Raw genomic sequence first — 27,612 nt, forward strand, 5'->3', positions numbered from 1 at the left:
GAGAGAGAGAGAGAGAGATGATGCCCATGTGTAATTGATTGATGCGCATGTGAAGATTGCAATGTTGAATATGTCAACATTGAATGCTGTCTAAATTAAAGCAAAACTGTGCCCAAGCACATTATGTTCACAAGACCTTCTGACTGTTTTAGAGAGCTTGGTTTTTGAATTGTGTAGGCCTACATGCTGTGAGCTAAGCATCTTCCCTAAGCAAGCCTATTATTATTATTATTATTATTATTATTATATTTTGGTTGGTGGGGGGGGGCTACACACTTGGGTGGGCCGATGGGCCCCTAGCTAAATTCGCCTTAGGCCCGCCACTGTCCGCCACTGTCAATAGGCCTATAACAGCGGACTTGCGCGATAGGCCTACTTCATGTCAGACGAAAACGAGATGGATGGTTGACTTTTAGCCTAAGTGTCTGCATTCTGCACTTTGTCAAAACAGACAATGCCTCTTAGAAGCCACGGTTTGTGACACAACTGGTTCATATGTGATAGCTATCTTAATGTTTCTTGACGGAAGCTCCCCTTGCTGCTGATAACTTACAGGACCATGGACAACACCCAGGGCAGCCGACACGAGGGACAATGGGATACGTTGGGATACGTTGCCCCGACCACAGGGAGAATGGGGGGGGGGGTTATTGCATCTGCATTTGAGACGTAGGCTAGGCGTATCAGCATAACGTTAGATTGAATAGGCAACTGAAGATTTATCTGCCCCCATGCATCTGCCCCCGGCCTACTGCATAGTGTAGGAACAGGTGGTGTACGATACAATTCCGTTTAAATGACTGGAAATGACTGCAAAGCTACTATCTCGGTAGGCGAGATGTGGCGTCGTGTCAGAGTGCCGGGAAAACTCCGACTTCCAGGTAGCATAAACGCGGATAACTTCCAGGAACACGGACAACACCCCTAAAGAGCAATAGGCATTGACTAATGTGATGTAGACCAATGGAGGGATGAAGCGTCATGTCAGAGTGCCGGGAGAGCTAGAACTAGTTTTGTGAGAGAGGCGAGACCACCGGTCTGTGGGCAAGACGGAGACAGAGACCGTTTGAGAGGAGCAGCACTGAGTCTCAACACTAGGAGGACTGGAGGAGGACGTTACATCAGACCTTATAGCATCTAATCTAAAACCAGCAACCCTGTACACTACTCCTGTTCCTCTCAGGTAAGACGAACTAAAAAACAGTAGTGGCTTGCGGTGTTGTTTTTTCTTCATGTTAATGTGCGCGTAGCCTGGTGAACTATAGGCCTACTGACAGTATGCCTCATAGCCTAAATCATAATCTCTTTCGGGCAGATCGCATGCATAACGGATGGGGAGTAGCGATGTAGCCTATGCCATATCTTCCCTGGACTAATAAGTGAATAATAACCAAACCAAAATGCATTGAATTGTGTACCATCAAACTGACCATTTACAGTTACGCAAGTCTGACAGTGGATGGTTGTTACCGCCCATATGGCTGAAGCGAGAGCTCTACTGGCAGACACGGACTTCTTAAAGACATCAAACGAACACGTTGTTCATGGAAACATTAATTGGACTGGCTATCGACCTTGATTTATGCCATGCACTACACCTAACACAGCTGGCAGTCAGCAACAGGTCTTAACAGGGACGTGCACAGGCACAGACGTGCACTTGAAGGGCAGTTGCTCTGGTCATTATTTGTGTGGCTGCTCCTCATCTTAAATGTGATGAAAATATGAGAAAATGCCATTAGGCTAAAATATGAGGAAGCAGCAGGATCATCATCATTTAGCTTTGCCCACAGAGTTATGTTTATAAAGTCTCCTTGTGCTTTAGCTGCCTCCTCTCTCTCTCTCTCTCTCTCTCTCTCTCTCTCTCTCTCTCTCTCTCTCTCTCTCTCTCTCTCCTCTCCCTCCCTCTCTCCCCCCCCCCTCTCTCTCTACCCCCCCCTCTCTCTCTACCTCTCCCTCTCTCTACCTCTCCCTCTCTCTATCTCTCCCTCCCCCCTCTCTCTCTACCTCTCTCTACCTCTCTCTCTCTACCTCTCTCTACCTCTCTCTCTCTCTCTCGCTCTCGCTCTCGCTCTCTCTCTCTCTCTCCTGACTCTTTTTCATGGGCATTTCGGTTACACTTTAGCCTATTTTAGGGATACATGTATTAGCACAAATACATACAATGTTAATGCCTGCATAAGTAACTTGTAAGGCATGTACTAAGGAAACGCTAAGGCCTACTAGGTCCTTACTAAGGTTAAATTGGTAATAAATCCCTTATTGTGCATGAACAAGACATTTGCGAATACATCCCTAAGAAATGTTTGATTTTGCTTAGTATATGCGTTACAAGTTACTTATACAGGGACATTGTAGCCTATGTATAAGTGCTAATAGTTGTGTCCCTAAAATAAAGTGTTAACATACATTGCCCCACATACACAGACTTGGGGGAGATTCACTAATATTGGCTTACATACACCTTACATCAGTGGTTCCCAACCTTTTTCTTAAGGGACCCATGTTTTTACTATTGTAAGCTTTGGTGACCCAACCATGCGAGCGCCCGCACGAGACGGAGTCACAAGATGCCCTCTGTTTCCTGCGAAAACTAATTTTAGTTATTTTATTCCTCAATTCGTCTTTGGTCAAATATAGAATAAATGTTTAATGTAGCACTTACAATTTGTTGCTTCTATGCATTTATTAGTTAAATGCTTTGCCTTTTATTCAACATGGGCTATATATATATTTAAAATGAAACCCCTTAAAATCAAGAGGGCTCCGCGGCCCCCTGTGGATCTTTGGCGACCCATAAGGTGGGTCCCGACCCATAGGTTGGGAACCACTGCCTTACATGTCACATTCATACTAATTCCCCTAAACTGCATATGCCACAATCACGTTATCATTGCTGGTATGCTCCTGAATACCATGCAACCAATGTGTATTTTTTCCCTAAATACTGGAAACAGTGTTTCCCACAGAAATTGTGGAAACTATGGGGGCAGCCGGGATTTTTTTTCCGGGGGGGTTTCATGCGGACCTTTGTGGGGGTTGGGGGGGGGGGGTTGGGGGGTTGGGGGCATTTAAAAAAAAAAATGCAGCACAGTGAATCATTTCTGTTTACAACAGTTTCATTCATCCCTCATGCAGGGGTCTATGTAATGAAAAAAATAATAAAACAAAATAGGAGCAGAGATAAGAATTTAAGAGTACTGTGAAATTGTTAACGCATAGACAAAAAGGGTCTAAGAGGGTAGGCTATGCCTTTTCCCCACACACACAGGTGTACACATTCTACATGAGGGGTGCTGGCCAGTTTTTCAAAATTCCTCCCATTAAAATGGCTGCACAACATATTACACATTTATGTCTATATTCACATTAATTTCTATATACAGCCCGATGTCTCCTCTGCCGTGTCAATGAAGGCCTGTCACCTAACTCATTACAACTGTAAAGCAAAGCCTGGGGAGTGCTAGTAAACTCATCCCAACTGTCCCTTCTCTGAATGTTTTTTTATTGCTCCCAAACCCAAGTTAACTACAACAACTTGACTAGGCTTTTGATCCCTCTGTCTTTCAAGCACTTGTAGTTTTCTGTATAGGATGTATTTACTCCAGGAGGAAAATGCGAAGGAAATCGTAATTCAAATCGTTTTTAACAAAAACGGAAATCGTAAAAAATAATAATAATAATAATATTATTATAATTTTTTTTTTACATTTTCGGAAACTATGGCGGCCAAATTTAAACTATGGCGGGCCGCCATAGTTTCCTCAATGTATGGGAAACACTGCTGGAAATGTATAGTGTAAGATAAAATGCTATCAGTGCTTAAAGCAAGCATTTTTCTTGCTTTCTTCTCAAGCAAGCATTTGCGGGACACCTAAATTGGGCTTGAAATGCATACATGCATGTGCTATGCAGGACAGTCGACCACCACAGTGATGAGTAATAGACCCTATGACACAAAATCAGCCAAAGTTACAAAACACAAGCTTTAGCTAACTGAAAAACCCAAGACTAATTTTTGATGAAGAACTTTAAATGACATCGGAAATAAAAGTGGTAGAAAATAATTTGATTAAGTCAGCAAACTTAAAGGGACACTGTGTGAGATTTTTAGTCGTTTATATGCTAAATCCATGCTACCCATTCACTAATGTTACCCTTTTCATGAATACTTACCACCACCATCAAATTCAAAGTATTCATTATGACTGGAAAATTTGCATTTTTCATACATGAAAAGGGGGATCTTCTCCATGGTCCGCCATTTAGAATTTCCAAAAATGCTGCAAAAATGACTTTACGTTGGCCATACTCAAAAATGTGTGTTTATTACTTAGTAAACTTTCATGAAAAGATCAAATGTGGCAATAGTCAACCCAGTTTCAATCAGCAGCATAGTTGCAGTACCTTTTTTGACCATTTCCTGCACAGTGTCCCTTTAAGGTATAGAGAGGGAAAGTGGAAGACAACGATACTAGCAGTTGCCTTTCTAACCCCAGGACAATCCTATCAAAAATCCCATGAATGAGTTTTTTTTTTTTTTAGCCCCCAAAGATACGACACTGAACTTATACACCAGAGACATGTTTCAGCCTACACCATATGAAGAACTACTAACTGGGAAAGTCTTGTGTAAATTTTGCCCTAGTAGATAAATAGAAATTGTGCCAATCTTGTCACTGTCATAACGTCAGGAAATATTCACCATGCTGTGTCTCGCTCCTGACAGCACCGAGAAACTAGTGGATGCAAGTTCTTCACGTTTCTTCACATTCTTATAATTGTACGAGTTCCATATTGGCATCTTATTACACATATGTGCACTCGATTAGTTTGGTTTGGTTTTAGCTTCTAGCAGATATGATAGCTTCTGTGGTGACAGATAATCGCCTCTCTTGCTAATGTTTGGCTATGCTCACTGTACGGAGTAAACACGTCACACACGCCACTCAATGTAATACTGTATTAGCTTTTTTGATAACATTAAAATCAGTTCAGATAAGTGGAAAACTGAGCATTTTACCATCTGAAATGGTAAAACGGACCAACATGCATATTATATGACAGCCACTACTCTAACTTCATCGGCAGAGCCGAGATGTCATTTTTTAAAGAAAACAAAACCCCATTCATTTGATACAGAGGCTAGGAACGCTGCCAGCAGGGGGCGATGACATCAATTCTGCTTGACATTAATGTTTGACATAAATTCTGACTAATTCATGCTTGTCAATTTGAGACGTAAATCTTCAGGGTGCAGGGTTTCACACTAGAAGAGATTCAATGACACATTGTGTGTGTGAAGAGCCCACAATTCATTATCTACAAATACTCTATACTGTTTGAGTGCTTCAAACAATGTAAGCTTATTCTCTGTGAAGGCCCTCTTGGCCTCACCAATAATAAATGTCTAGTTCCGCCTCTTTGAATCACAACACAGCAGCAGGGAGAAATTGTATGCATTTAGAAATAAACCTTGATAGCAGTTCCTGTTTCACTGACGTATTCGGTTGCAGAAGCCAGGGACTAAGTTACTAAGGTTCACCTAAATAAAAAAACAGCAAAACTAAGTTCACCACTGTGCGGTGATCCTTCTTCTTTACTATGGATTACTGATGACTGCACTTCACCAGCACCTGGAACCTGGCTGTGCATAGGAGTTCCAGATCTTTGAAGACTAAGTTACTGTTTGTTTCACATCGATCTAGGGTGGCATAATGTTGTTGGATTATCTGACTCGACAAAAAGTCATGCCGACATTTCCCTTGCAGCACGATGTGCGCGTCGCATTGGTATTGACAGCTGACGCTACTCACGGTTAGCTTTCATAATATAACAAGGAAGAATCGGTTGGTTTGCAGTTCGGCAAGGTGTTAAAGAGTAGTATGGATACTATCCCACCACTGACATGACACACTGTATTTGTCTGTTGCCACACAAATGATGTCTGCTTCCGCTCTGCCCTTTGCCCTCTTGCCTATAAGCGTTGCCATGGAGCTGAGTCAGGCCAATGGGGAGTTTGCGCTGGATGTGTTCCGTGCCCTGTGCCAGGATAGCGAGGGGCCGCTGCCCAGCAGTCTGGTCTTCAGCCCCCTCAGCATCAGCACAGCGCTGGCCATGGTGTACCTGGGGGCCCGCAACAAGACACAGGAGGAGATGGAGAAGGTAGGCATGCAACAAGACACAGGAGGAGATGGAGAAGGTAGGCATGCAACAAGACACAGGAGGAGATGGAGAAGGTAGGCGTGCAAAAATGTGAGGAGTGTACTCACTTATGAGACATACTGTATGTAAGGGATAACTGCCGACGAGGACGTCTAACTTAGACGCATTTAGAATCTTCGCCTGGTAATCCGACGTTGTGATTATTTAATTTTCTGTAGACCATGTGCATGGATTCCTTAGACACCATTGTCATTCTAAGCGAAAATTCTATGCGCGTCCAACTTAGTCGTACGCTTGACGTCTGACCGGTTCTACAGGATTAATGGCCACCCCATCAGCCAATCAGAAAAGAGAATTCCATTGAGTAGGCAGATAGCTGCTATTAGATCTCTCTCTCTCTCTCTCTCTCTCTCTCTCTCTCTCTCTCTCTCTCTCTCTCTCTCTCTCTGTCTCTCTCTCTCCCTCTCTCCTCAGGTGTTGAGGTTTGCCCAGGTGTCTGATGTTCACTCCCATTTTAATGCCCTAACGAAGAAGATCACACCTCCAGCTTCAAGCTTGTGCACTCGCAAACTGGCCAGTAGGCTCTCAGGTCTGAGCTTCTGCACTCGCAAACAATCCAATAGGCCCTCAGCTCCAAGGACCTACACTCTCAACTTGGCCAATCGGCTCTTTGGAGAACAAACCTTCAATTTTTCCCAGGTACTGACATTCTCAGCTGTGTGTGTGTGTGTGTGTGTGTGTGTGTGTGTGTGTGTGTGTGTGTGTGTGTGTGTGTGTGTGTGTGTGTGTGTGTGTGTGTGTGTGTGTGTGTGTGTGTGTGTGTGTGTGTGAGTGAGTGAGTGAGTGAGTGAGTGAGTGAGTGAGTGAGTGAGTGAGTGAGTGAGTGAGTGAGTGAGTGAGTGAGTGAGTGAGTGAGTGAGTGAAAGAGAGAGATTGGATTCATTTATAATGTACATAAGGGAGCATATAGGTTGGAATTGACTGATACAGTATTAGCATTAACATAGATTGCATTCTCACAGAAAATGCTAAAAGTGGGCTTGCATTTTGGACCAGAGCTGAGCAGTTTAAGTAAAACAAATAACATGCATGCTATTTTAACTTAGCTAATTGTATATAAAATCTGAAAAGCAATCTAGGTCAGAGTAGGATTTGAACTTGTAACCTCCTGATCTTCAAACCAAAACATAGCCACTAAGCCAAGCAGCTGGCTGTAATAGATTTCCCAGCAAGGCAATTGCTTTGTTTACATGCCAATTTTAATTCCGAATTAACCCTCTGGGCGCCACAGTCAACTTTTGTCGATGAGATGCCGGATTGAATAAAAAGGCTGTTAACTTTTTTTTTTTTTAAATAGGATATCAAATGTAGTTCCACTTCCATCTCATTAGGTGGCAGACATGTTTTACTTCAGTTCTAAATACATTTGGACGCCTTATATGGTATTTTGTTTAAAGGGACACTGTGTGAGAATTTTAGTTGTTTATTTCCAGAATTCATGCTGCCCATTCACTAACGTTACCCTTTTCATGAATACTTAGCCTATCACCAACATTAAATTCAAAGTATTCATTATATCTGGAAAAATTGCACTTTTCATACATGAAAAGGGGGATCTTCTCCATGGTACGCCATTTTAAATTTCCAAAAATAGCCATTTTTAGCTGCAAAAATGACTCTACTTGGACCATACTAGAAAATATTTGTTTATTACTTAGTAAACTTTCATGTAAATATCAAATTTAGCGATAGCCAACCCAATTTCAATGAGCAGCATAGTTGTAGTACCTTTTGTGAACATTTCCTGCACAGTGTCCCTATAATAAAACGAAACAGCGGAAGTAACTCCCCCCATGTGAACCAACGTGAAACACGGAAGAAGCCTTGTTGTGACATTACATGGATAATTCTATTGAATAAACGACCAAATGCATTCAAGTGGTAACTTGTCATGATTGTATAGTATTCATAATTCATTATATGGCACTCTAGAATGGTGCAAGAGCTCCCATTCACTTTCAATGGGCGGACCCAACGTTCGGTGGTCACTACTTTTCTGTAATGCCCACCTAATAATACCCGCTGCCAATGGCAACGAGTTTGGTCACTTCAGAGATCACTCCGCAAGTAGATCGGTCATATCTTCACTGATATGGCTTGCCTTCTGATTTTTAGCAGTAGGCCTATGGCAGCAGCGCGATTAGGCCTAACGCACGCTGCTAGTGGCCCACTGATGCTCCGGTAACCAACCACTTCTCAAACGTCTCAAGACGAATTGCAACAACACTAGAAGTCTCATTCAGCGATTCATTTTAACAGTTATGTCATCCTGACGAAGTTAATACAAAAAAGGCCGAGTGGTAGCCCATCAGGATTCATCAGCAACATCTCATGTCCAAGTGTTGCCGTTCCAAGAAAGCTAACTGTCACTGTCCGCCGGCCGCTGTCGTGACATCTTTTATTAACACTAGTATTTTTTATTTCATTTTCTTTTTTACAAGTGAGGAGTTCGTTGACAGTTTCCTTAAGGGTGTAGCCTGTAGGGTAGAAGTTACCTCCTTCAGCCAAACATCCGGCGCACAGTTCTCTGCCTGTAGCAGGATCGATAATGATGGTCAGGGCGCACAGCAGTGCTTGGGATGCTATGCTTTTTTTCTGGAATACTGTCGCCGATTAGATAGAAATATTCCTGTTATGAAGATATCAGAGAGAGTAGAGAGAGAGAGGTTCCATTGGCCCATTGTTTCCGGGTTCTATTATTGGGGGAGAAATCCCCCTTTAGGCAAACCTAGGCAGGCCTGAGGACTGTTCTATTCAAGGGCAGTTTGAAGGGCAACGTGGCGGTAACAAGTTATTAAGTAGCCAAACTCTGTTGCTTGGTAACCTTTTTAAACTATGAGCGTTCCAAGAACTATCTTTCTTTGCGCACGCTATAAAATGGCAATGAACATGTTCTTTTAAACTACTGGTTAACTATTTATGCTTTCTAATGTTGGTAAAAGCCGTATAATAAGCGGGATAATGTATTGTCCACACGTGACTATCGGAAAATATTTCCCTTCGAAGCGGAATAACACCCGGGGTGTTATTCGTCTCGTCGGGAAAATATTTTCCTATAGTCACGTGTGGACAATACATGATCCCTTACATTTTTCCCCCCTAATGAGGTAATATGTAATCAAGAGTGTATTTTCTGCTGCGGTATGTTACCGGTAACGGAGGTAGACTATGGATATCACTCCTGGGTTACAAGAAAACATTCGTTCGTTCATTTGCTAAGTACACAATGGAAGTGTTTGTTTCTGTAGGAGACATATTGAGGAAGTGAAGGTTTTTTTTTTCAGATCGAGACGCTGGGTTAATATTTCATGCTGCTTTGTATACTGTCGCTATTCCATCTATGTTACATACATTTTTGACAATTAAGTACACTTGACTTGACTTTTGTGTGTGTGTGTGTGCGCGTGCATCTGTATGTGTGTGTGTGTGTGTGTGTGTGTGTGTGTGTGTGTGTGTGTGTGTGTGTGTGTGTGTGTGTGTGTGTGTGTGTGTGCGTGCGTGCGCTCGTGTGTGTGTGTGTGTGCGTGCGTGCGTGCGTGCGCTCGTGTGTGTGTGTGTGTGTGTGTGTGTGTGCGTGTGTGTGTGTGTGTGTGTAGGAGTTTCTGGGGGAGGTCCAGAAGAAGTACCTCGCGGATCTGCAGGCCATGGATTTCGTCTCAGCAACTGAAGCAGCCAGAGGCACCATCAACACATGGGTGGAGAACAACACCAATAGTGAGCACAGCACAGCACACACACACACACACACACACACACACACACACACACACACACACACACACACACACACACACACACACACACACACACACACACACACACACACACACACACACACGGGTGGAGAACAAGACCAAGAGTGNGCACAGCACACACACACAGACACACACAGACACACACAGACACACACACACACACACACACACACACACACACACACACACACACACACACACACACACACACACACACACACACACACACACACACACACCATCAACACATGGGTGGAGGACAAGATCAAGAATGTGTGTGTGTGTGTGTGTGTGTGTGTGTGTGTGTGTGCTGCTCAGGGCTGGACTGTTAATGTGACTTTTTAAAAATGTGTTTCATTTAACAATTTTACCGACAAAATGGACCCATTGAGATGAAAAATCTCTTTTACAGGGGAGGGCCTCCTGGCCAAGTGGCAGCACAAGTTAGGCAACAAACGTAAAATTTCAGTTGCATTAAAATAACAAATCAAGAACTACAACATGATATCATTAAAACAATTACAAATGAGGGAGTTTCAAAGTAGGGCCTATTTTCATCCTGAAATTAAAATTACTCAATGGAATTAGTTCCATTCATTTCAGATCCTTTTGTAATTTGTTCCATGAGGTAGGAGCAGACAAAAACAATTTCCCCCTGTTCTGTAATAAAAAGGAAAGAAAATAAAGGTCCGCAACACTGTTAAATGCTCCCAAATATTTAATGGCACGACGTTTCAGACTTATCGTCCTTCATCACAGTGCAACCAGTTCGATGCACTGTGATGATTAGTCTGAAACGTCGTGCCATTAAATATTTGGGAGCATTTAACAGTGTTGCGGACCTTTCTTTTCTTTTCAGTTGTCTTACGTTTGGTCCAGCACCTGTGCCACTGATGTGCGCGCATTCTCTGACTTTCTGTAATAAAAAGGAACAGAGAGTAAGGAATGGTCATTAGAGCGCAGACTGACCTGTCTTGTGTGTGAACTTGTCAAATGCCCGATCTACCAGTGTTGACCTGTTTGTTTCTTAGTTGTTTCTTAGTCACGCACTTGTGCACTTCGAATTTTTTGTTCCATGAGGTAGGGATAGAAAAAAAAACTGGAAAACCCAGGATAAGGACTGTCATGGGTTATTGGACTCTTTTTTTTCCGGGTTCTTTATCATGTTGACTGCGATGTGTGTTTGCCTTATGTGTCTTTGTGCCACTTCCAAAGATTTTTTTTTTTGAGAGAGATGGGGGTAGGGATGGAAAATGACCCAGGCTGAACTCGAACCTGGGTCCCCATGGGCATGCAAGCCCAAGTGTGGGGGGCTAGCGTGCTGCGCCACCGCCCCCCCCTCAAAGCAAAGTTTAATGGACAATAAAGTTCAAGTGTAAGTGAATGTGTTCCCCTGTAATTGGTCCTTGAGTATTTAATCCCTGCGTTTGTCTTGCCCTGTTCTGTGTTATATGTCCGACCTGTCTTGCCCTGTTCTGTGTTATATGTCCGACCTGTCTTGCCCTGTTCTGTGTCATATGTCAGACCTACTCTTGCCTGTGAACTTGTCGAATCCTTGATCTGCCCTCCTCCCCATTGTAAGTGTCTATCAGTGTTTTTAACAGAACGTGTGTGTGTGTGTGTGTGTGTGTGTGTGTGTGTGTGTGTGTGTGTGTGTGTGTGTGTGTGTGCGAGCACTTGCGTGCATGCTTGTTGTATGTGTGTGTGTGTGTGTGTGTGTGTGTGTGTGTGTGTGTGTGTGTGTGTGTGTGTGTGTGCGTGTGCGTACGTGTGTGTGGTCTACCAGACAAGATTATGGAGCCGCTGAAGGCTGGGGTGTTGACCTCGATGACTCGCCTGGTGCTGGTGAACACTGTGTACTTTAAAGGCAACTGGATGCATCGCTTCAAGCCAGAGAACACCAAAGAGAAGCCCTTCAAGATCACCAAGGTACTAACTAGTGGCCATGGAAACTTTAACGTGCTGCTGAATGTTGAATTTTGGGTTACTCTGGTGGTGCTGTGTTATACTTCAATATAATGTTGAATTGAAAACGGGAGATGCAAGATGGACGTGTGAGAGAGCTGCTCTGTCGCACCCCGAAACTAAATTGATTATATGCACGATACACTCCATATTTGCAAGGGAATATTGCATGATAAGTAGGGGTGCCATCACAAGTTGAATAAGTGATAGTTTGGTGAAGTTACTTCCGCTTGAGTGGAATGTCGAGGCAAAGCTAGGCAAGCTAAGTAAGGTGCTAACGATGCTAGCTTGCAGGGCAGAGTTACCTACAAAGGCACTAAAGTGTTGCCCACCAAATTATTTTAATCTATGGGGGGCAGCCTCCACGAAGGGGGCGTTGGGGGAAATGACATTATTCTGCTGCGTTTGAGAAATTCCATTTTACCCATGACATGTATAGTAGTACATTTTCATGTGGGTTTTTTTACATTGAGTACGGTGAATCCTTTCTGTTTACAACACACTTTCATTCGTCCCTCATGCAGGGATCTATGCTTAGCTTTTTCACAAGCACCTGTGCTCCTAAATTAAAAAAATATATGCCATAACATGTAATACATATGTATGTATAAAAATAGAATATTTGTGCTTACAGGAAATGGCAATATTGCAACTCATCATTTAAACCCAGATATAAATTAGCTTTTAATTTAAAAATCCAGTAGCTCTCTCGCTGGTTTAATTGTTTCAATCCATCACCCCCTCTCATTGTTTGTGGCATACGTATGATCTATACGTATAGCTCTTAAAGTAGCAGGGTCACTATTGTGCTTGTCTTTGAAATGATGAGCCATCGGATAGTTCTCATTTTTTTGTTCTGATTATTTGTGCTCTGAGACTCTATCTTGTAACCTTCGTTTGGTTCGGCCGATGTAAAACACATTACAGAGGGGACATTCCAGTTTATAAATCACATGTGTTGTTTTACAATTAATACAATTCTGTATCTCATACTGTATGTACAACCAAGCTCTTAACTCGAGGGGAGGGGGAGACAGGAGAGTTCTCAATTGAAAAGGAAAAACGGTCTGCTTTTGATAGGGTGGATTTGGAATCCACTTGTAGGACTTCGGTTTTGTCACTATTAAGTTTTAAGAAATTGGAGGTGAACCAGGATTTGATTTCAGATTGGCAGGTGATGAGGGAGGGGGGGAGAGTGTCCGAGGGTTTGGCAGATAGATAGAGCTGGGTGTCGTTGCCATAGCAATGGACATTTATTTTGAATTTGTGGAGCATATTGCCAACGGGAAGGAGGAAGGTCATGAAGAAAACGAGGGGACCCAGGACACAACCCTGAGGCACACCAGAGGTGACAAGGGCAGAGCTGGGATTTAAAGGACTTAATTTGAATAAATTGAGAACGGTCAGAGAGATAAGAGTGGAACCAGTCAAGGGGTGTGTTAGTTATGGCAGTGTTTCTCAACCTTTTTTTAGGCGAGGCACCCTTTCAATTATTGAAAATGTTCAAGGCACCCCTAAGCAACAAGCTGTAACATGACATCGCATCGGATACCACAAAAGATTAGAAAAGTAACACATTTGGAGACGTCACACAACCTACTTTCGAAGTTGCAGCTTACTGGGGCGACCTAAATTTACTTGATTTAAATGGCAGATGAAAGACTCCACTGAGCACTAACTAAGCAATACATAATTAATTATAAGATTAATTATTTATTAATTATAATTATAAGACAAATATGTGTTAAATTACATAATTATTGATCAGCCATGTTTCCGCGGCACCCCTGAAAGTGTATTAGTTATGGCACTTCAGATGATCAGATTCTGAGGGCATACCGATTAGATTTGAGCAATCGTAAAAGCTTACGTGTCGAGGCGGCGAGATGATTGGATAAATGACAGCGCAGCTCAGCACGCAATTGGCTCTTTCTGCCGGACAGGTGGGATATGTGCAAGCACGCGCCTCGTTAGCGTAGCAAATTGTCCCCGTTCATTCCTATGGACGCTTTCTGAAGTGTTTCATCTCCATACAGACTATGGACCCGCCGCCTATCAGTCAACGCTCCGGTTCGCCCATGGGAGGCACAGCACGATACCGCTGAGTTACAGGTCCAGATCGATAGCCCAGCAGTACCGATACTGTATGAGGCTTCGAGAGGGATGTTAACTAACGTTCTACCGATACCGTATGAGGCTTCGAGAGGGATGTTAACTAATGTTCTATCGATACTTTCATTTAATTTCATTTCATTGATTTCTTCGGACATTGCACATTAATGAACATATACATACATGCACATATATGTAAATGTGCCAGATTGTAGCCCAAAGGCTAATTTCCATCTGGTGTCCATGATACTGTATGAGGCTTCGAGAGGGATGTTAACTAATGTTCTAAACCAAACAAAGTGTGCCTTTGAACTACGTATACTTTTGTGTGTGTCTGTTTTTGCAATGTCTACAACAGAATAACGTATATGAAATAAAAGCAAACTTATTGATGTAATTACAACACTAGTATGTATAATAATGATCTTGCGGTTTACAGTTATTCCAGCATACCCAATGAGGTAGATCCACTACAAGAGTACTTATACTTTTACTTTATATGTCTCAGCTCTCTAATGTACCTACACAACTTATAGTTTATACAACTCAGCTGTGTACTGTATACAAGTCAAGTCAAGTCAGTTTTAAACGTTTTAAACGTGAAAACTGACTGCATGGCCCTGGGGAAATGTGAGCTGTTCATCCTGCCAAGTGTGACGGTCATCTTGCACCTGTTCACCCCCCTCGGGGATCGAACGTGCAATCTCGTCAACTACAACGGTCCCTGCAATGGGAGACACAGTACGATACCGCTGGGCCAAGAGACTAGTCTGTCGGCCCAACGGCACAAGACTGTATGAAGCTATCGGAGGGAGGTTTACCAACGTTCCACGCCAACTCTGTGCTAGTTAGCCTCCGTTACACAAGGCCTCGAGTCATTTGTGGTTAACTGGTGCCACCTAGTGGTGTCTTAAGACATGACGCATAAGGGCACCGCAGCCGGAGTGCATGTGAGCATGTGTCACGTGACCTCTCGGAGCCCAGTACAAGCTCTGTGGCCCCCATAGCTCTCGGTAGGATGGGCTCATCGGGGAAAGGTGGGATGACAGCTGCCCAAGCCACCACCTTATCATGTTTTTTCCAATGTAATGTAATGAAATAGGGCTGTAACGATATTGTATCGAACGGAGAAATCGTGATACACAGAGTCGTATTGTAGTATCGAACCGTAGGTCATGAATCGTGATAGTGTATCGTGTAATGTAATGTAATGTAATGTAATGTAATGTATTCTAATGTAATGTAGACGGAGTCTCGGCCGGTTCAGATGATGTACCGGAAGGTGCCGGTCCTGCACGACCGGGTGGAGGAGAACGACATGGTAATGCAGGTGGTGGAGCTGCCCTACACAGACCCCCAGCTCAGCATGGTCATACTCCTGCCACCAGAGGGCACCCTGGACACGGTGGGTACTGGGGACTGTGGACTGTGTTTACATGCAGTTTTCACTCCCCTCAGGTAATCAGTGTTTGGTGTGTGTGTGTGTGTGTGTGTGTGTGTGTGTGTGTGTGTGTGTGTGTGTGTGTGTGTGTCCTCCTCCTCCTCCTCTTCCTCCTCCTCCTCCTCCTCCTCTTCATCCTTCCCTCCTCCTCTTCATCCTTCCCTCCTCCTCCTCCTCCTCTCCCTCTCCTCCTCTTCCTCTTCCTCCTACTCCTCTTCCTCCTCTTCCTCTCCTCTTCCTCCTCCTCCTCCTCCTATTCCTCTTCATCCTCTCCTCCTCCTCTCCTCTTCCTCTCCTCCTCTTCCTTCAGGTGATGAGTAAGCTGACCATCTCCAAGCTGCTGGAGTGGACCGACCCGTCCAAGCTGCAACGTGAAAACGTGCACGTCTACCTGCCGCGCTTCAAGATGGAGAGCAGTTTCTCCCTGAAGGACACGCTGACCGCTTTGGGCATGGGCTCGCTGTTTGACTGCGACGACGCCGACCTGACGGGCATCAGCGGCGACGGAGGGCTGTTCCTGTCAGCGGTGGAACACAACGCGTGGTGCGAGGTGAACGAGGAGGGAACGGAGGCGGCGGCGGCCACGAGTGACAGGAATATGGAAAGATGTTTAAAACCCCCCGATCCGCTCTTCATGGCAGAACACCCCTTCCTCTTCCTCATCATGCACAAGCCCACGCGCAGCATCCTCTTCCTCGGCCGCTACTGTGGGCCGCAGTGAGGAAGGAACTTTTGAAATACCTTTTGGAATTATGTCCAAAATGTTCAACCTCAGTTTCACCTGACCATAACCATATCTTCCCACATGCATTTGGGAGATTACAGAAGTATTTTTTGCAAAATTTACCTCACCGAGGTTGAACATTTTGGACATAATTTCAAAAGGTATGTTTGGCGCAAAACATCACCGCAATAACACTGTACCTAACGTGAAGTATGGAGGTGGCAGCATTGTTCTTTTGTGCTGTTTTTCTTCAGCTGTAACTGGGGCCTTCATTAGGGAGGAGGGAATTATGAAAATTTCCACAGGGGCCGTGGTAGTGGCACAAAACTGTCCTCCCCCTAGTAGAAAGGTGAAGATGCAGAGGAACTAATCTTTCAGAACGACAATATATCCAAGCACACACCTAAGACTACAAAAGCATGGCTTCACTAGAATAAGATTGAGGTTTTGGAATAGCCCAGACAAGCCCAAAGGTGCTGCAACTAAGTATTAATTTAAGGGTGTGTATATTTATGCAACTATGTTAATTGAAGTTTTTTATTTTCTATTGTTTCCCTTTAAAGCTTTATGCTTGTTTCTCAATTGCATTGTACAGGTTAATAGTTTAGATTGAAGGTGGAAAAAGCTGTGAATTTATTTGTCTTTCTGTCATTTTTTTACATCACAAAAACCTGACATTTGAAGAGGGGTGTGTAGACTTTTTGAAGGCACTGTATATGCATGCTACCCTGATGCATTCATGTGACCCAGATGAAAATAACTTTAGGTTACTATACTGTGCTAACCTTACTCTCCCCTGCCAAATACCATGAGTCCTGTCAAGAAGAACAATATAGTCCCCTGTATCAACCATACTCTCCCCTGCCACACTCCTGCCTACGTATGTTGCCCAGAAGAAAATATCTTTATGCTATGCTACTGTACTTTCTCCCCTCCCACACCTCTTCCCTCCTGCCCAGAAGACAATATCTTTATGCTATGCTACTGTGCTTTCTCCCCTCCCACACCTCTCCCCTCCTGCCCAGAAGAAAATATCTTTATGCTATGCTACTGTGCTTTCTCCCCTCCCACACCTCTCCCCTCCTGCCCAGAAGAAAATATCTTTATGCTATGCTACTGTGCTTTCTCCCCTCCCACACCTCTTCCCTCCTGCCCAGAAGAAAATATCTTTATGCTATGCTACCGTACTTTCTCCCCTCCCACACCTCTCCCCTCCTGCCCAGAAGAAAATATTTTTATGCTATGCTACCGTACTTTCTCCCCTCCCACACCTCTCCCCTCCTGCCCAGAAGAAAATATTTGTATGCTATGCTACCGTACTTTCTCCCCTCCCACACCTCTCCCCTCCTGCCCAGAAGAAAATATCTTTATGCTATGCTACCGTACTTTCTCCCCTCCCACACCTCTCCCCTCCTGCCCAGAAGAAAATATCTTTATGCTATGCTACCGTACTTTCTCCCCTCCCACACCTCTCCCCTCCTGCCCAGAAGAAAATATCTTTATGCTCCCATATCAACCGTACTGTCCCCTCTCAGACCCCTACACTACCCATGCAGTGATGCTGTGATTGTGAGGACATTTTGTTTTTCAACCGTTTAAATAATGCTTCAAAAATCCTTTTGGTGGTTCATCAAACAACTCGGGCAAAGTGCTTTGTATGTACAATATGATTTCTGAGGTATTCCAAGATCTTCTTCTCCAATAAAAATTGAAGGCTGAATGCTGTGCGTTGTGTTTTAACTGACTCACTTGAAAAAATAAAATAACTCTTGACAGGATACAATTTATTGTAGAAAAGTGAGATCACAAAAAGATTAAAGAAAGATAAAATAATTAAAATTGTTAAAAAAAAAAAAAAAAAGTAAAAGGGAAATAAAAATAAAGGGTAAAAGAAAATGACAAATGACACTAAAATGACAGAATGGTGGCAAAGGTTTTTGTACCTCTTCCTCATGTCCGCAGGTTAAATGCACAGCAAAAAGTTTGCACACTCCTTTGGATTTTTCCTTTTTATTCATTCACTGGCAAGCATGACGTTTCGAGTCGAAGAGCTATTGCGATCACAGAGCAGACTGTCATGCATACGATTTCAAACTGTGATTATAGTTATTAAAATGGATTTCAATCGTAACATCTACATTATCACTCAAGGAAAATAACTACCCTCAATACCACCAAACCAGAGTCGATTTTCTTAAGACTTCAAGGGACGCTGAGAGTCCCTTGTCCTGCCCTTAAAAATAATAATAATAATAAAAAATATATCCTAACACGTGCTGCTCACGTGTTCATATTAACTGTATATGTGTTCAAACGACGTGAAAACGAGAGGTTAATTCATAATCAGCCGCTATCCTACTCTAGGTCTGGTCCATACATTAGTGTGGGCTACCGCTTTCTGGTCAATGCATTTCCTCATAGACGCTTGAAGTCTCTGGGACTGCATGGAGCATATTTTCCCTCGCCGCTAAACTCGACAGGCATTGGATGAAAATGCCGAAATTATGTCCCACCCAGACGCTTAGCTTCCCTCGGGGTGAATGAGCCTCGGCTGGACTGGACGTTGAGCGTCACACGTGGTGATTTGAGAAATATGAATATAAACATGATTGACAGGAAAGTTGACGAATGCTAACCACCACTAGCACTGTACCTCCACGAGCCTATAGACATAGATTGTAGTGTGGTATGAATTGTCTGAATAACAGCTCTTTTTCATGCTAAAATTGTTTTTCTTTTGCTTCATTTGCTTTGTTTGGGGTCCTACTACTGAAAAATGATGGGTGTCGAATTTTCTGACCACGTTATACCCCTCCTCTAGGGGGCGCTTTCTCGCCCTGACCAGTATAGCTGCCGAACCCTACCAATCTCTACCAATAATCATCACATTTTCACAATCTTGATGTCAATATTAGGGTTATTGATGATGCTGTGTCCATTTATGACAGTTTCATTTTGATCAGAAGTTGCTATTAGACATATTTTTGAGATTTGCAAAAAAAAAAACAATTTTAGCACAAAAATCCTACGGAATGGTACTTCATACCACACTATTAACCTAGTAGTCAGCCTGCCAACAGCAGCTAAGATGCTTCAATAAACTTTTGATGGCATTTTTTGTTGAAAGTTGGCAACCATGCCAGAAGTTATCAGCACGGACAATGGTTTCAGAATTACCTGGTTGCCAACTTGGAACTTGACCTTTAAGGTCAAATCTGAAGGTCAAAAGGTCAAACACGGTCAAATAACAGTGTTATTTAGTTAAAAATTGTTACTAAGTTGTTAATAGTGGGCAATCAGGCCAGAAGTCATCAGCATGGATTAAGGATTCAGAATCAACTTGTTTCCAACACTGAACTTGACCTTTAGGGTCCAATTTGAAGGTCAAAAGGTCAAAAACAGGGCATTTTCTTGCTAGTCTTTTTTGGGAATTGTATATTCATGGAATTCTTTTTCAAAAGTTGGAAAGCATGCCAGAAGTTATCAGCATGGGCTAAGGTTTCAGAATCACCTGGTTGCCAACTTGGAACTTGACCTTTAGGGTCAAATATGAAGGTCAAAAGGCCAACCACGGTCAAATAACAGTGTTATTTAGTTAAACATTGTTAAAAAGATGTTGAAAGTGGGCAACCATGCCAGAAGTCATCAGCATGGACTAAAGATTCAGAATCAACTTGTTGCCAACACGGAACTTGACCTTCGGGGTCAAATTTGAAGGTCAAAAGGTCAAAACCTATGTATTTTAAGGTTAGACTTTTTGGGAGTCTGTGTTCATGGAAATCTTTTTCAAAAGTTGGTTACCGTGCTACAAGTAATCAGCATGAACAAAAGTTTCAGAATCACCTGGTTGCCAACATGGAACTTGACATTTAAGCAGGGCTGTACNTTAAAGGAACAGTCCACCATGTTTCAATAATAAAATATGTTCTTCTCTGACCTGAGATGAGTTCCTCTGGACCTGCCTAGTCTTCGGACGCGCCCCCAGTCAGCACCGCGCGCTGCGCAAACCCGTTAGCATTAGCTTGGCTCAGCTTTGTGGATGGACGCAAAATGTGCCTTAAGTTAGAAGTGACCAAATCCTTCCATGTGTTCCCTGTTAAATCTCCCTTCCCATGCAAACTGAACAGCATTTGAACGTTTTAAACAGCAGTCCATTTCGAAAAGCTGTAAGAAGTGTTGGCACAGAACATCCGACTGGGAGATGAGGCATGCGCGCCTTGTAACTGTTGCCACCAGGGATCTGTGCGAAGCGATTGCTTTTTTTCCCCCTGAGCTACGGGAGCAGAGATGGCTCAATCTTAAGCTGGGCTTACACTGTGCGACTTTTGCCCCGATTTGGCACTCGCACGACTTTTAGAGAGTCAGGCGATTCCTTGCTCAATCGCAGGTCAATCGTGAGTCTCGCATCGTGCAGTGTACATGGGGTAACGACAAGCGATTTTGCCTCACGATCGTGCAATCGCAGGGTCGCAAGAAAATCAAAACGGTTTGAAATTCTGGTCGTGGCTCATGCGTAAATCACCCAGTTAAAGCAGCGCTACGTCCCGATTTGACACTTCCCATGCACAAATTAATAGGGCCGTGCAATTCGCTGTTGAGCGCGACCTCATCTCCACCTCAGGTGCGCATGTTCCCTCCTCTGCAGACCGGGGAAACATGCCTGTCGCGTTGTACGGTGGAAACATTTCGCTCGCATCCGACTGTCGGCTCGTGTAGTGTGAGGACGTGAGTCGTGAGCTGTGAACTTTTAAACAGTGAAATTCCATCGTGCAGTGTGAGCAGAAGCTTAAGACCCACGAGTGAAAATATCGCACAGTGTATGCCCGGCTTTAGCCAACACGGAATTCAAGCAACATTGACCGTCTTTTTTTAAGTGCGTTCCCAATGGAGTTTGATGCTGTCTATCAGACAGGCTGTGGAAAAAAAGAGCAGCTCTCGCAATCATGCACTTGAACTCAGGAGCAAAATGCGAATGAAAGGGTTGAAATGCATACTCGTACAGGTGCGCCCGTTTTATTTTTCTTTCTCACAGAGTCAAAAATTTAGGCTCAATATGCCACCAATTGGTCGCAATGTACAGCCCTGCTTTAAGGTCAAATTTGAAGGTCAAAAACAATGTATTTTCTGGTTAGTCTTTTTTGGTGATCTTTATATTCATGGAATTCTTGTTTTCAAAAGTTGGCAACCATGCTAGAAGTTATCAGCATGGACTAAGGTTTCAGAATCACCTGGTTACCATATAGAACTTGACCTCTAAGGTCAAATTTGAAGGTCAAAAGGTCAACCGAGGTCAATAAAAAAAACAGTTTTTTGGTGATGTGCTTTCATAAAATACAAGTTGTTTGCATGGTAATGTATATTGAATAATTAGTAGGCCTATAATTTAATATAATTTGATTTGGCTTATCATGGTGGGGCTCTGCCTGTCATCCTTAGACATTCATCATAGCCCATTAGCATAAAAATTAACTTAAACTTGTATTTTCACTCTGGTCATCTAAATTACTTTATTCTTCTTTGTGAAGCACATTAAGCTGCTGGTATGAAATGGGATATGCCTTGGCTCACCAGTAAATTTGCTTTGCCCCATCAATTCACAGGCTTTCCATAGTAAAAACAATGACTTCTGTTATTTCTAATGTGTTTCAAATTGTTATAGCCATGAAGGATACTTGCTGATTTGCTATGTCATATCATGGTTAGGAAATTAAACCTACAGTAAGAGTAGATCAAGTATTGCACACTTTTCTTGATGTTCTCATAACTACTGTAGAATGTTCTGTTGCAATTTCCCAGGCTTGAGTTTTTGTGTCACCTGTCCAAAGCAACATGCTTATCTTTGGGTATTGATTGGTCTAGACATGACTTTTTTCAGAAAGACAAAAAGGCAATTGATGTTACCACCAAGCAGCGGCGTGGAACAGGGGGGGAAAACCCCGACTCATTCTTAGGGCCCAGCCCACCTGGGGGGCCCACCGGGGGGCCCCTATGGAAAATGTTCTTCTTGTTTTGCTTTTTTAAACATTATTTTTACAATAATGTCAATACATGTTGGTAATTTATGTAATTCCAATGTTCTCTGGAAATACATCTGTTAAATTGGATATCCTAGCATGCAAATAGGCTATAATATATATCAAACACCCCCATAATCAGGCTACGCATTGGTTTAGTCCACCCTCTCGCGGACTTTTGATTGCACAATATGCGTAATCAACACTCACTCACTTCATTATTAGGCATTAAACATAGCAGCCGGTTAGCAATGAAAGATGTTTAAAACACCAGGCTTTCACAAAAAGAATAGAAAGGCAAGAGAGACAGGGGAAACCAGATGAAGAAACTGCTGCTGGTTTCTTGCAAGAAAGGTGAGCCCAAATGTCAAAATTACAGCCTACAGTAGGCTAACTGGTTATCTCGTTCCCATTCCGTGTGGCCTACTGTGATAGCCGAAGTCAAATAAAAAAAACAATCTCATTTTTTGGCTATAATTGTGATAGGCTATTGAACCCATATTTCGTGAGCTGAGAATTATAAGTTTCTATCTCCATTTTTGGTCAAAATTGAGTTTTTGACATAATCTGACCCATTACATATTTATTAATGCCCGTGTGGTGTTATCTTTCTAAAAAAGTAGCCTATTATTTCACATTGTTATTAATAAAACAAAAAGGTTCCATCTCACAAAACATGTGGGATGTAAAAACTTTGACGCTCAATATCTCAGAACTACCCTAAACGGAGATAGAACCTTATAATTCTAAGCTCACGATTTGTCTTTGATATATTCACAAGTCACAAGACCAACATGGGTCGATGTTGGTTCAAATATCCAAATGATAGCAAAGCTAATTTGTAAAATGAATCAAGAAAATGTCACAAACGTGAAGATGCCCCCTGTCACAGCAGATGCAAATTGTGCGAACTTGAGAGAAGGTGAGCCTATTTTAGATAGCCTAATATCCTAGTGTTGAGGAAAAGCAGTTTCTCAATCGGGTGCATCAAATTTGCAGATTGATTATGTCCTCGTAACGATATTAATCGACGTCACGTTCATCAGTTGCCAATGTCAAGGTGGCGGTGCGAGCTGTCAGTCCTGAACTGTCATTCTGCTTATATTTTGCGGTCTCAACACTCTCAATATGAAAGCTCTGGTTACTTCCCCTGGCCATCTGACAACGTCAGTTGTAGCTGAAGTGTGGTAAATTAATGACAAGATTTTGACGGGACACCAGTCTGCGTTTTGAATGCTGCTGACGCCATTCTAATCAGCGCAAAGCGCACAACAAAAGATAGGCCTATGCATAGTAGCCTACCTACCTCCGTGCTGAGCAGGTAGCCTATCTGCATTGAGTGCTCATGACGATTACCCTATTTAAGGTAGGCTACTGTGAAATAGTTACTGGCCAATTTAAATCTGAAACTATATGCAGTAGCCTAATAAATAATGATTTCTAAATGTGACTAGGTTCGGGTGCCCTGACTTTAAAAGGTTGAGAATAATGACATCAAATCCAAACAGCGATACTTTTGTTCTAGCCTATTTTAAGCAACATTCCATAAGCTTAAAAGTAAATCTTCTGCCAGTAAATCACAGCTGATTCTCTATTCCTTGCTCTCCCAAAAAACAACTAACGGACAGATGACGTGCCGGTGCGTGCAGCGGGCCAGTGCAAGTGAATGAATGTGTGCGCGAGCGCGTGTGTTTCTGTTCAGGGATGCACATTGAAGAAAGTTCAGTTCTTTGTCAATGTCTCATGTCTCCTTAGTGCACGAAATATTAGGCTAAATGCATTGTGAAGAGAGATTTACCAGTCTCTCTCCCCCTCACACCATAGTGATGAAGTGATTAAAAGTCATCTCTATGAATATGGTGATGTGAAAAAATAAGGACATTATGTCTGTTCTGTGATAGGCTATCATATGATTGAAGATGAGGATGATTCAAGTGAAGGGGAGGAAAGCATAGAGGGGTTGTCTGAGGAAGGCAAGGAGGATGACAATATCAGGCGGTCGGCGCGCACCTGGGGGGGGTTGGGGTTGGTTGTGAGTAGGGGGGCCCATGAAAGAAGTTGTTCCTAGGGCCCAAAATTTGGTGCTACGCCCCTGCCACCAAGTGATGCATATGGATTGCATCTTGCATAAGCAAATCAGCAGGCAAATGTATGGCTGCAGTCTGACAAAGTACATATTAACAAAGACACTGAGGAGGCAGGTAGTTGGACAGTTGTAGACCAACACTTGATGGCTGTGTGGCAAAGGAAACCTCCAGTTCCACATAGTAGCTTAGGACTGATAAGATGTGGTTGTAGAACCAAGTGGCCAATACATGCCTGCAGTTGCCTGAGGAATGGACAGCCCTGTATACCTGCATGTGATTAAAATGTAGAATGTTTAAATGCCGTAGGGATATAAAGTGATCTGGATGACCGTTTTTGTAATAACAGCAGCAATAGCTCCTTTAAATACATACATATTCAGTATGTACTGACATCACATTTGAATTTGAATTATTGTTTTAATTATTATTGAAGTAAAGAAACAATATGATGAATTACATTCTTGTTATTGACCATTTGCAATAATCACTTTCATTCATACCCTAATAATAAAGACTATATAACTTCTAAATATACAGTCCCCTAAAGTATTGGAATTTCCTTGTTTTTGTTGTTCACTGAAGACTTGGGTTTAAAGGGGCTCTAAGTAGGATTAAAAGGTTAATTAATCACTGTTCAGAGTCATCTGATACTTATTTGAGTCATTAGTAGGTGAAGGGTGACTCTCGCGACCACTTCCACAGTCCACTGTCAGAAAACCCCAAATGCAGCTTTTGACAGCGCTGTCCGCTTCGGGAGAAACCTCATCAAAACAGTGTTTTATTTTCTTTAATATTATTTGTTCCAATACCTTCACTCACCTAAAATGATTTAAATAATAATAAATATCTCCTCCAGGTACTAATTATTCAATACATCATGCAAACAACATGTATTTTATGAAAGCACATCACAAAAACCCAAAACTTTTTTTTTTTTACCTCGGTTGACCTTTTGACCTTCAAATTTGACCTTAAAGGTCAAGTTCTATGCTGGCAACCATGGACCATGAAACCTTTGTCCATGCTGATAACTTCTAGCATGATTGTCAACTTTTGAAAAAGAATTCCATGGATATGAAGCCCCCCCAAAAGGCAAACCAGAAAATGCATTGTTTTTGACATTCAAATCTGACCTTAAAGGTCAAGTTCCATGTTGGCAACCAGGTGAGTCTGAAACCTTAGTCCATGCTGATAACATATACAACCCCTGGCAAAAAGTATGGAATCACCAGTCTTGGATGAGCACTCAGTCAGACATTTCACTCTGCAGAACAAGTTCAGATCAAAAAGTGCAACTTGTTGGCTTCCAGAAACACTCAAAGAATTGAAGCAAAACATTGTGGAAGTCAGAAAGTGTTACTTTTATGAGCGAACACGGGGAAAGAAATATGGAATCATTCAATTCTGAGGAAAAAAATTTGGAATCACTCTAATTGGAGGTAGAAAATGAGGACACACCCAGTCAATTTCCTCCCCTTAAATGGACACCTGCCTCAAATTAGATGTGCTCGTTAGTCTGTAGTTAAAACAGTGCAGTCATCACACCTTGGAGATCTGCTGGACCAAGTGGAGTGGCAAGAACCATGGCTCCAACAAAAGAAATGTCAATGGAAACAAAAGAGAGAATCGTGAAACTCCTTTAAGAAGGCAAGTCTTCACGCATGGTAGCTAAAGACGTTGGCTGTTCTCAATCTGCTGTGTCGAAGATATGGACCAAGTACAAACAGCATGGGATGGTCATTCAAGCCAAGCGTTCTGGAAGACCAAGGAAAACATCAAGGTATGAAGACAAAAAACTGAAGGCCATATGTCTTGAAAAGTGGAAAAGCACTACCAAACAAATGAAGCACAAATGCTAGGAAGCTTGAGCCAGTGTATGTGACAGAACTGTCAGAAGTATTAAGGAAATGGCATACAGGAAGGCCAAAAGAAAACCATCACTGACAACAAAACACAGAACAAAAAAACTAAACCAGACTGTAATGGGCAAAGGAGAGGAAATCATGGACTGCAGATGACTGGATGAAATTCATTTTCAGTGATGAGTCCAGAATATGCTTCGGACAAGGGGATGATGCTGGAACTTTTGTTTGGTGCCGTTCCAGTGAGGTATTTGAAGAGGACTGCCTGGAAAAAAAACCCCACAATCACTGATGATCTGGGGCTGCATGTCAGACAAAGGCACGGGGGAGATGACTGTGGTTAATTCTTCAATCAATGCACACGTCTACATTGACATTTAGGAAAGTTTTCTGATCCCTTCCATTGAACTGATGTTTGGTGATGATGAAGTCATTTTCCAAGATGACAATGATTCCTGCCATAGGGCAATGACAGTGAAGGCGTTCCTTGCAGAAAGACAAATTCAATCAATGTCATGGCCTGCAAATAGTCCGGATCTGAATCCCATCGAGAACCTGTGGTGGAAATTGAAAAAAACTGGTCCACAAGAAGGCTCCGACCTGCAAAGCTGAGCTGGCAACTGCCATTAAAGAGGGTTGGCAAGAAATTGATGAAGATTACTGCTTGTCACTCATCAAGTCCATGCCCCAGAGACTGCAAGCAGTTATAAAAGCCAAAGGTGGTGCAACTAAGTACTAGTTATGAGTTTTGAAGGTTCTTTTGTTGGTCTGTTTTTGATGATTCCATATTTTTTTCCTCAGAATTGAGTGATTCCTTATTTTTTCCCTGTGTTCTCTCAATAAAAGTAACATTTTCTGATGTCCACAATGTTTTGCTTCAATTCATTGAGTGTTTCTGAAATGACTGAACTGTTGTATCATGTTTTTGATCTGAACCTGTTCTACAGAGTAAAATATCTGATTGAGTGCTCATCCAAGACTGGTGATTCCATACTTTTTGCCAGGGGTTGTAGCATGGTTGCTGACATTTCAAAAAGAATTCCATGAATATACAGTTCCCAAAATAGACTTACCAGAAAATACATTGTTTTTGACATTTTGACCTTCAAATCCCACCCTAAAGGTCAAGTTCCGTGTTGGCAACAAGTTGATTCTGAATCTTTAGTCCATGCTGATGACTTCTGGCATGGTTGCCCACTTTTAACATCATTTTAACATTTTTTAAATAAATAACACTGTTATTTGACCGTGGTTGACCTTTTGACCTTTATATTTGACCTTAAAGGTCAAATTCCATGTTGGCAACCAGGTGATTCTGAAACCTTATTCCATGCTGATAACTTCTGGCATGGTTGCCAACTTTTAACAGAAAATGCCATCAAACATTTATTTTAGGGTCTTGGCAGGCTGACTATAGACTGGCAATG

The 27,612-nt window shown here is 42.6% G+C and overlaps 1 protein-coding gene across 1 annotated transcript; it reads left to right on the forward strand.

Moving 5' to 3' along the window:
* Positions 1-1,111: 1,111 nt before the first annotated feature.
* On the forward strand, positions 1,112-16,219 carry LOC134450512 (leukocyte elastase inhibitor-like). The gene is made up of 7 exons (XM_063200351.1): positions 1,112-1,183; positions 5,985-6,165; positions 6,640-6,864; positions 9,822-9,939; positions 11,767-11,909; positions 15,304-15,462; positions 15,809-16,219. The coding sequence occupies exons 2-7, from the start codon at positions 5,992-5,994 to the stop codon at positions 16,217-16,219; spliced, it is 1,230 nt and encodes a 409-aa protein (XP_063056421.1). The 5' UTR covers positions 1,112-1,183; positions 5,985-5,991.
* Positions 16,220-27,612: the final 11,393 nt, after the last annotated feature.

The sequence above is a fragment of the Engraulis encrasicolus genome, chromosome 6 (genome assembly GCF_034702125.1).
Source record: "Engraulis encrasicolus isolate BLACKSEA-1 chromosome 6, IST_EnEncr_1.0, whole genome shotgun sequence".
Lineage (NCBI taxonomy): Eukaryota > Metazoa > Chordata > Actinopteri > Clupeiformes > Engraulidae > Engraulis > Engraulis encrasicolus.